This window comes from Pimephales promelas, chromosome 21 (assembly GCF_988280905.1).
Source record: "Pimephales promelas chromosome 21, fPimPro1.hap1.1, whole genome shotgun sequence".
NCBI classification, from domain to species: Eukaryota; Metazoa; Chordata; class Actinopteri; order Cypriniformes; family Leuciscidae; genus Pimephales; species Pimephales promelas.
In genome coordinates this window covers 7,252,667-7,262,751 of record NC_142789.1, presented here as the reverse complement: position 1 = coordinate 7,262,751, position 10,085 = coordinate 7,252,667, and the positions used below count along the sequence as shown (strand labels likewise).

Below are 10,085 nucleotides of genomic sequence, written 5' to 3'. Positions count from 1 at the left end.
GTCCTTTAGTCTCTCAGTCCAGATTAAGTGCCATTAAGAAATTACATATGAGATGAAACAGACTCCTCCTGAAACAAGACTCGAATATTCTTATTGTTTGTTTTTATTTGGATGAAGAATTAAGGCACTATTTAATGTCTTACACAAATCCACTGAGGTTACAAAAAGGCAAAAAAAGAAAATCCTTTAAAAGCACACGAACTCCTTGGAACTGCAGGAATTCCATGCTTTACAAAAATATTTCAATTTTTAAACAACGATCAAAGAAAGGAGATTTATGTTTGTAGTAGGTCCTTATTATTCTGAATTATATAAGAGTGAGGTGTAAAATTGTTTTTAAAGATGATGGACACAAGCTAATAACATTTGCCTAAAAAGGGAACATTTGATATAGGGATGTTCATCATTATGTAATAATAATTTTAAACCCCCAGTTTGGAAAAATAATATTAGGGTTCAGATTCCATATAGATGTGGGAGCAGACTAGAGCAGAGCTGGCAACCCGAATGCCGCAACACTACTGACTTCGTGATTGGTAGATAGGTGGAGGGTGGAGCATCAGACCAAAACACAACATAACAACACCAGATAAGGGCTGCAACTTCACTTTTTAAAGAGTAACTAAACCCTAAACCAACTTTTTTAGTTAATGATCTGTAAGAATGGCTCTTTATTAATACCAGTCATTGATTCAAGTAACTTTTTGACATTTGTGTATAAAGTGTTTTATTTCTATATAGGTGTAAAAACCATAGATATCCATATAAAGGCTAGATATCTCGTCCACGCTGCTGGCCAATGGAGGTCGACGTCAGCACCTGGCGGCCATCTTGTCAGAGGCAGCTCGCTCACTCGTAGCATTGTTTTAATGGTGCATGTACTTTTTAAATCACCGTAACTTGCTCAATTTTCTAACGATTTTCAAATGGTCTGGTTTGTTATAAACGTCAGAGATGTAGTTATGATACTGCATATGTATGAATAATAAGTGTATAAATAAATAATCATCCAGAATTATAGCCACGTTAATAACGTTTGTAAGAAACCAAACCGTTTGTAAATCCGTCAAGATTTCAACGAGATAAGAGTATTTCTTACATCAGATACCACAGAGCCCACCAGAAAGCCTGTCTGTGAGAAGATGGCCGCCAGTGATGTCGATAAAGACTCCGCCATGAGACATCTAGCCTGTATATGGATCCTATGGTAAAAACGTCTTAGTGCAGCCCTCTTCAGGTTGAACGGTGGCTACTGCAATTGAATTTTCCTATTGGATGTTAGCGGTTCTTCGTACGTTTCAGCTCACCACGCTCTTGGTAAATGGTAAATGGACTGCATTTATATAGCGCTTTCATAGAAAAGAAATGGCCACCAAAGCGCTTTACATATTGCCTCACATTCACCCATTCATACACTGACGGCGGTGTCAGCCATGCAAGGCGCCATCCAGCTCATCGAGAGCAGCTGGGGTTAGGTGTCTTGCTCATGGACACCTCGACACTTGGTCAGGTGGAACTGAGAATTGAACCACCAACCTTTCGGTTTGTAGACAATCTACATGAGCCACTGCCGCCTCTTGACACGAGCTACGCCCTTGGCAGTATAACAAACAGCTTGTTTCGTCAAAACCACTGTAGTGAGTCAGAAGTTGGAATTGCGAGTATTGAAAACGATCAGGATAGAGTGTTTTAGCATCTATTTCGTCCCCTCTATCTCCGCTGGGGTCTGCCCACATTTTCAGCATTTTTCAAATATTGCCAGTGGGTGGAGTCAGGCTCTGACCAGGCTGGGGTTTAGTTACCCTTTAAATGACAATATCCTGGCTGGACTACTGTTGTCAGTGATATAAGTATTTAAAATGAACATGATTTATTATTGTCTAGGGACATATCAGGGCCATTTTATGATCATTTGAAAAAAATCTTACATACAGCTCCTTTAAATAGTCTGGTTGAGTGGCAGCTGTAAACTCCTGCAGCGCGCTGTTAGAGCTCCTCTGAAACCCCCACCTCCCCCAGCTCCACCTGTCTAGATCTGCTTTGGGATTTATTTAGCCTTCCCAGATAACACAAGTCTATTTGATGTGATGTTTACATCAGGAAGACATATTTTTAAGAGTGTTTGCTCATCTACAATACGTCTACGTTTTCCTGTCAGATGTCAAATAGACGTTTAGAAGATGTCTTTAAGATGTAATGATTTAGAATGCATGTTAAATTGACATCTTCTAAACATCTGACAGGAAACGTCCTATAGACGTATTGCAGATGAGCAAACACTCTTAAAAATATGTCTTCAAGATGTAAACATCACATATAAAGTGTTATCTAGGTGTATGCCTGTTACCAGGTCGATTTTTTTCCACAGTTTGATTTCTGCCAACCACCACCAACAAATCCATTAACATGAAAATTATTCAGGAGTTGCCATCATTGAAATGCTGATTTATTAACCATAAAACCTAAAAATTTGTTAGTAACATTAAAATCGACTGTAAAAAAAAAAATAGGCTCGTTTTTGGTGTTTGTAACAGGGTTTATATAACTACCCTCTATCCATCAGGAGGTTCATCATGGGCAGGGGCTGAGGTGAGGAGGATGCATGCAGTTTTTGCATATCGGAGTGCTCAGGAACAGAATTGTCGTGTTCTATTTCAGCCGACAGGTGGAGATGATGATCTACTGACTTCTACTCTACTTTTATACAAAGATCGAAGAAGAAGGGGACGAACCGAGGCGGATATAGTCGACCAAAATGATCGGGGATCTTTTAATTGTGGGGTAAATGTCACTGGTTTTAATAATGCTGTAAACGTTTTTATGAAATAGAAATTTATTTGTGATGTTCATATGTCTAGTATATGAGTGTCACTGTGTAACAGCTGTTTGTTTTCCTGTCCACGTCACACATCTTACGTTATCAGCACTCTGCTCATGAACGCTGGCGCTGTGCTCAACTTTAAACTGTAAGTAAAGTCACAAAAGCTATCTGACAGTTTTAGTTTCGAGGATTGCTTAGTAACTGTTTGGTTCGGTGTCTTTGCGCAGAAAGAAGAGGGAAACACAGTCTCAAGGCTTTGGCGATGAATCTGGATCATCCAGTACTGGTAACTGCAAAACCCATATTAATTCACTGATATTAAAATGCTTCCTTTTTTGTCATTATCCAGTGTCAACTATAGTTTTATTTATTTTTTTTAAATTGATTTCCCTTTGTATAAATTACGTTAAACAACAACAACAACAGTGTTGAGTGGTCCATGTTGTAATTTATATTCTAGTCTTTACAACTTGTAAAGACTAGAATATTATGATATAAATTAAAATAGATAAATGCTGCATTTTTGCCTCCATAATTTTTATTTTTCAAGTAGCCCTGGATTATGTTTGACTTATCATGTATTTTTTGTATTTAGGTGACAACATTAGAGAGTTTTTGCTGAGTCTGCGGTACTTTCGCATATTCATAGCCCTTTGGAACATTTTCATCATGTTTTGCATGATTGTGTAAGTATCGACATCCTACTTTCATGCTGTTAAAAAAAAATCATGTTTATGCAAAATTAAAAGCTGTTTTCTGGAGAGTTGTTACTATGTAATAGTGTTCTTTTCATTTTTTTTAGGTTATTTGGATCATAATACATGGCTGTTACACTGAGGATATCTACGGACACAAACAAATTATAATTATTGGGCAGATCTCATGTAATGGTTATTTTGTAATGGTGTAGAATGTCTTTAGTTATTATACATAGTCTCACCAGGCATCTGTATATTTTGTACAAAAGTGTGTATGATTATTATTGCTTTTACTTTTCGTTAATCAAATGAGGACAGGGCACATGGTAATTAGTGTTTGTTAAAGAAAAGAGTACAGTTTATAACAGCAGCGCACTACAGAGAAGAGTTAGAACAGCCTTCTCACAGTCAGGTATAGAATTATATAGACGTATAATTATATAGAGGTATTTTACCCAATAAGAGTTAGGTTTAAATTAATGTGCAGTCTAATAATGTAAAATCTCTGTATGGGAGATAAAGGCTTTCTGATGATGAATTGAAACAATAAATTACACCTCTTAAAAGCTACTGCTTGATTAATATGAATGAACAATTTAAAAACCAACAAAAAAATTCAATTCTGCTCTGAAAATGTCAGTGCTAAATGCAGAAGCACGTTGCATTCAGGTTAGGAATAAATATTGATCTGGAGTATCATGTTAACTGACCCACACTAAAAGATTTTTTAAATATGAGACCATATATGACAATAGAATTGATTAAATCGTAGATTTAAGTTTTGTTCCTATATTGTGAAGTTGAAGTAGCATGATGTGACGAAGCCAGCACAACACACACAATTCCTTTCACAAACAACCACATTCCAGACTGTGAACACTGTTAGTTTGCAGAAGCATCAGTCCATAGGATCTTACTGAACTCTTTGAATTCCTACCAGTTTCATACAGTTTTAGCCTACATACCATTTTACAGTCAAAGAATGTAATTGCATGTTGATCATCATTTGGATCAATTAGAAAGTATTTACCTTGTAATGGCCATGAAACTTACATGTGGCATAGAGTTCATACAAATAGTGTAAAAAGAAATTATAGACTTTCAAATACTTTTAATTTTTTCTTCGAAGACTATAATCAGAGACACACTTATCAAACCACATCTTTAGTATACGAGTATTTATTTAAGAACCCAAACTACAGAAAACTAAATATAACATTCAATATATTATATACAAATTGTATAATGGCCATCATTGTTCAATAAATGAAGAGTTCAGATGCAAAAGCCTCTAAATGCCATTTGAAATTTTCTTCTTTAATGATGATTTTTATGAAACTTATATATTTAAGTTCAGTAATTTTACTTAAATAACAATTAATAGGTAATTATCATTGCCATTTAAGTGAAATCACTGAACTTAAATATATAAGCTTGATAAAAATGATAATTTTAGAGGAAAATTTCAAATGGCACTTAGAGGCTTTTGCATCTGAACTCTTCAAATATTTTATATTATGTTGGGTTGGTATACATCATATTGAGAAAAGGGTTTGGGGAGGGTGTAGTGTTCATTTTGCATGAAAGATTGTATGTTTTTCTAACAATGACATTTCATATATATAGTATTTAACAAGGTGTAGCACTTTAAGCACCTCTTCATAAATATGGCTATTTCCAAAGAGTCTTCAAGGACTTAAATTTCAAAGTAACATTCAGGTACCTTGTACAGACCCTGTGCTCTAGGTCATAAATCATTAAATTCATTCAATTGACAGTTATAACATGGCACATTCATAAGAGCATGAGAGAAAGTCTACCAAAAACAAGCAAAGCTGATGGTTCCGGTTTATTGGTGAAAAGGTTTTTTTTTTTCCTCCCTCAATGGTAAACATGGGCTGCTTGGCAGAGAGAGCCATTACACACTTCACCCACTTCTCCGTGTAGGTTCGGCACTGATGGGCCATCGGGGTACAAATCTCTCAAAGCCCTAGAAGAGTACAAGAAAATATAAGACCCTAAAATTGAAGCCATTTCTTTCCCACTCTTGATATACATAAACAAATTATAGGAAAACCCACCTCAACTGCCTCGCATGTTGCCATCCAAAGTTCACTCATGTAAAGGTCCTCTTGAATTACCTACTTTGAGCTTTTGAAAGGGACAAAAACAAAAAGTATAAAGAACAAGAAATGCACCTCGAACTTTGTATGCCAAAAAAAAAAAATCTGGTGGAGCTTCAGACAAATTGGCTTAAAGGTTAGAGCAAGGGTCAACACTATCGATCTGCTGGGGAAAAAAGATCAGTCATCACAGTGCACCAGGTAAATAGCAGACAGTGTTTTGAGAACATGTTCAGCCTTACATTACCTGTTTGAGTATAGGACTTGTGAAATTAAGACAGCTCAACTGGTTTCATCCATTTGGTCCAATCATGATCTGTGGAGAAGAGTGGTAAAGGTGAATTGACTTAATAAACATTAAATGTATGGTTCTTGAAAACTGTCTGGTTGCTCAGATAATTTGGCTTATTTTTTCTTATAAAATTAAGTCAACAGAGTCGATCTGCTGGGGAAAAAAGATCAGTCATCATGTACACCAGGTAAATGACAAACACTCAAACAACATGTACAGCCTAATTACATTACCTGTTTGAGAGTGTGTAGGACTTAAGAAATTAAGCCAGATCAAAAGGTTATCCATTTGGTCCAAGCATGATCTGTGGAGAAGGGAGGAGTAAAGATAAATTGCCTTAATAAACATTAAATATATTGTTCTTGTAACTGTCTGGTTGCTCAGTTCACTTGGCTTATTTATTTTTTAAAATGAAGTCAACACAGTCGATCTGCTGGGGAAAAAAGATCAGTCATCATGTGCACCAGGTAATGGCAAACACAGACATAGTGTCCCAAGAACAAGTTCAACCTTACCCATTTGAGATTGTGTAGGACTCATGAAACAAAGCCTGGGGAATGGAGGTTATCCATTAGGTTTTAGCATGGTCTATGGGAAAGGAAGTAGTAAAGGTCAGTAACCACCATAACAAAAACTTTAGTCTCGTTGTTACAACAGTCTGGTTGCTCAGTTAATTTGGCTTAATTGTTTTATTTTTTAAGTCAACAGAGTCGATCTGCTGGGGAAAAAAGATTAGTCATCATGGCTACCAAAGATTTTAAAGAAGAGTCTAGGGTGAATCTGAACTCACCAAGATCGGAGTATGCGATGGAACAAAGCTCAATTTCCCAACAGCCCACATACTGTGAAACAAACAAAATGAAGTGAGTCAAATATTGGGGAAATAGGTCATTCGGCAATTACACATAGTCTGCTACAAAGTAACTAAAATAAGAAGCCCTCACATTAGCAACACGTGTTCCAGCCACGTGGTCAGAGCCTAAACTATACAAAAACCCTTAATTTCCGTTTTTAAACCCATACAATTCAAGCACAACGCGTATTTTTCAATAACTTTATACAAATTAGCATTTTTTTAAACACTACTCGTAGATAAATAGAAGTACACTGCTTACCCTGCAGAAAGAAGAAGGAACTGGGAAGAGCGAGCAGGCGACCACGCATTATATAGTCAGTGGTCGTGCGCATGCGCACTTTTGCAGTGATAGACTGTTTAAAGATAAAAAAAAAACGATAAATCCGAAGGCTATATTTTTATATAACATTACACGCAAAAAAAAAACAACAAAAAAAACAACAACAACAACATGGGTCCTTTTTTACATGTCATTGTGTTGTTATTTCTTTAGAATAAATGTACCTATGTACATGTAGATATGCCTGAAGATAATCCCTAGATTGGATTGACCATGATCATGAATTGCAGTATGCAATAATAGGCAACTCTTGTTTTAAGAGTTTTTTTAATCCCTTTTTAATTTAGATGGTTGAAAATGATTTCTATAAAAATCACAAATGTCACTTACAAGAACAAAATTAATTTTCAAATTTCCCCCCATTTCAAGATAACGTAAAATTATTTTGAACAACCAGGAATATTTCGAAACATACTTTAGATTTAAAAAATGGCTTGAAATGGCTAGTTGACGACTCATCTCCTTGTTTTACCATATTCTCTCCGGAAGGTGGCAGTATAGGCTAAATTGGTAAATTCGCTTTCCTTTTAAAAGTGCCCATCTTATGAGGTTATTAGAGGTTACTAAAATCAGACTCTGTAAAATACATATTCATTTACATTGTAGAATGTCAGCTTAAAAAAAATGCTAAACATAAACGAAGTGACATTCACCCAAAAATATTTCGAGCCTTTTGATGTTCACAACATTATTATTATAGTATTAATAATAAATAAACCTATATTTAAATAATATTGATCTTTGTATTTTTATGTTTTATTTATTATCATAGTATTCTTATTATTATTAGGCTACTATTGCTATTACAGTATTATTAGCCTATTTCGTCATGTTATTGTAGCCTATGGGGTGGGCATATTGCGGTCACACTTTGAGACGCACAAAACTGCACGCTCACTGTAGGCAATTAGCGCCTATTTGTGTGATTACATTAGCACATATCTTGTGTTTTGTTAGCTGAGTACATACATAGAGCGGCCCCTAGCTCTTTGTTTAATCACAAAGAAACTAAAGTCGTGAATTACCAGTCGTAGGATTATCTCCCATCATCAACTGACATTAAAAGACCCCTTCCCCCATTTGTCTCTTGTGCAAAACATCCCTTCAAAACGTGTGTGCTTTTAGTCTTGCTAAAAATGATCAATCAGGCTAAGGAAAATTTAAAAAAAAATTAATTTACACTTGATATAGATTAAAAAACGTGTGTTTATCCAAGTAACTTGCAATTTAAAGCAGAAGTGATTAATCAAAAAAAAAATGAAACAATACTAGTAGACTATAGGCCTATGTTAACATAATCAATTGAATAGTGCAACAGGTTGAATAGCTGTTCCAAATATGTTTAAAATGGTTTAAATAGTGGCTTTTTGCAGTTGAATAGTGGCTTTTTTGAGCAGAACCCACCTGTCAATTGCTTTCTTTGAGTACGCTTCTTTGTTCCCGTTTTTGGGTTATTAGCTTAATGTTCTTTCTGGCTTGTTTAGGAATCAAGATCTTAAACTCCCAAGGGCTAATTGGTAGAATCAGAAGAAAACCACGGACCAAAATGAAAAGATAACAAGAAAATGCATGTTGTGGCTGGCTATTTAATTTACTCAATTCCTTTGAACTTTAAGCACTAAAAACCATTTCACAAAAACTCTAGTTGTATTTTCAATCATCAACATGATTAAACTTTGCTGAAAAACCTGTTTTATAGCCTACAATGTGTTCTGCCTTCTGTCATGATACTTTTTTTAGCAAAAGACTTTTTTAGTTGCAAAGACATCAGGTCATGATGTGTCTCTTTTCTGTGAAATCTTTACTGTTTTTACTTGGGTTTACTTGATCCATAGCTACAGCTACATATATTTTTTAGAAAAATCATAGTCAATTGTTTATATTTGCTCAGTTTGTGACTCCGGCTAAAAGTGTTTGTCCTACTTATGGATGTACTAATGAATGAGTATAAGCTCTATTCTCCTATATTATGCTAGTCATAAAGGCCTAAAGATTGAATTAAAAACAAACAGTCTGATTTTCGGGCTATTATTTCACATGTCAGGATTTACAGGGTTAAATCATGTTGAATGAAGTCGATGTCTTGTTATTCTCATGACGAATCCGAATGAGCAATGTAATTGTTTCCTGACAGTTTACATTTAAAAAACACACAGCAGATCCTACTCCTTTAAATAGACTACATATTATGATCCCAAAAAGAGGAGAGGCAGCTTCAAAGAGAGACAGATTTGTTTTTTACAGTGAAAAAATCATGGATGTCTGCAGCAATTTGTATGGGTTGGCCTGTTCTTTTCTGGGGCTCAATGAGTAGGCTAACCTTAGGGGGCCACCCTCATCACAAGCCCCCCCAACCATCATCTCTCACCCAGGTCTGCTGAGGAAAAGTGTCTGGGAAGGACTAATCGTAGGACAAAGAGAGTTGCTGGTGAGATCACTGGTGCCTTTCAGCATGGGCAGTGCACGAATGAGCTAACCAGGGTGTGGGACTCGTTTGACCTTTTGGCTCAGGCTGGCGGGTGCACGCAGACTGGAAACACAGCAGGAGGGTGGTGCTGGTTGCCAGACTGGTGTCTCCGGGCTGCTCATAGGGAAAAGAGGCCCGGACCACAGCAGGTGGTCAGCAATACGGCAGATCACCATGCTGAAGCTGTCATTCAGACGTTCAGAATCCCCAACAGGGTCCAGTCATGACTCGTTCCCTAATCGGACAGAGATTAAGGCGGACGGAATGTAACATCGTGCCCTGTGGCAGGCTACAGTCAAGGATGTGCTGGGTGTTTTCATTGAGCAGGTCAGGTGGTAAGTGTGTGCTCAGATGGACATGGCTGCAATTATTAACCTCGAGGAAATAAATAAAGCAGAATTCTGTTATGGCACTGAGCAAGCGATAGCTACATTTACAAATAGTTTCCTTTCCAATAAAATACCACAGCTGTGGTTACCACTGTGAAA

At 36.4% G+C, this 10,085-nt stretch overlaps 1 protein-coding gene, 2 long non-coding RNA genes and 4 other non-coding genes across 7 annotated transcripts; 2 read left to right on the top strand and 5 right to left on the bottom strand.

Moving 5' to 3' along the window:
• Nucleotides 1-2,656: 2,656 nt before the first annotated feature.
• smim7 (small integral membrane protein 7) lies at nucleotides 2,657-3,855 on the top strand. Its single transcript, XM_039653624.2, has 5 exons — nucleotides 2,657-2,781; nucleotides 2,925-2,966; nucleotides 3,049-3,107; nucleotides 3,417-3,507; nucleotides 3,624-3,855. The coding sequence occupies exons 1-5, from the start codon at nucleotides 2,756-2,758 to the stop codon at nucleotides 3,637-3,639; spliced, it is 234 nt and encodes a 77-aa protein (XP_039509558.1). The 5' UTR covers nucleotides 2,657-2,755; the 3' UTR covers nucleotides 3,640-3,855.
• A 1,495-nt stretch (nucleotides 3,856-5,350) lies between these two features.
• On the bottom strand, nucleotides 5,351-7,126 carry LOC120464247 (uncharacterized). The gene is made up of 7 exons (XR_005618650.2): nucleotides 7,050-7,126; nucleotides 6,725-6,776; nucleotides 6,450-6,522; nucleotides 6,168-6,238; nucleotides 5,890-5,958; nucleotides 5,601-5,670; nucleotides 5,351-5,509 (listed from the first exon to the last, which is right to left on the bottom strand). It is a non-coding gene; the product is annotated as an uncharacterized LOC120464247 (long non-coding RNA).
• On the bottom strand, nucleotides 5,750-5,841 carry LOC120464260 (small nucleolar SNORD12/SNORD106). The gene has a single exon (XR_005618653.2). It is a non-coding gene; the product is annotated as a small nucleolar SNORD12/SNORD106 (small nucleolar RNA).
• LOC148970106 (uncharacterized) lies at nucleotides 5,985-6,532 on the top strand. The gene is made up of 2 exons (XR_016148549.1): nucleotides 5,985-6,121; nucleotides 6,402-6,532. It is a non-coding gene; the product is annotated as an uncharacterized LOC148970106 (long non-coding RNA).
• On the bottom strand, nucleotides 6,025-6,122 carry LOC120464262 (small nucleolar SNORD12/SNORD106). The gene has a single exon (XR_005618655.2). It is a non-coding gene; the product is annotated as a small nucleolar SNORD12/SNORD106 (small nucleolar RNA).
• On the bottom strand, nucleotides 6,314-6,402 carry LOC120464261 (small nucleolar SNORD12/SNORD106). The gene has a single exon (XR_005618654.1). It is a non-coding gene; the product is annotated as a small nucleolar SNORD12/SNORD106 (small nucleolar RNA).
• Nucleotides 6,592-6,687, bottom strand: LOC120464263 (small nucleolar SNORD12/SNORD106). Its single transcript, XR_005618656.2, has one exon. It is a non-coding gene; the product is annotated as a small nucleolar SNORD12/SNORD106 (small nucleolar RNA).
• Nucleotides 7,127-10,085: the final 2,959 nt, after the last annotated feature.

Bases quoted from the DNA above. Each gene is read 5' to 3' on its own strand.
- smim7 (XM_039653624.2), top strand. From the start codon at position 2,756: ATGATCGGGGATCTTTTAATTGTGGG. The intron at 2,782-2,924 runs GTAAATGTCACT...TTACGTTATCAG, and splicing joins GGGGATCTTTTAATTGTGGG to CACTCTGCTCATGAACGCTG. The intron at 2,967-3,048 runs GTAAGTAAAGTC...GTCTTTGCGCAG, and splicing joins GCTGTGCTCAACTTTAAACT to AAAGAAGAGGGAAACACAGT.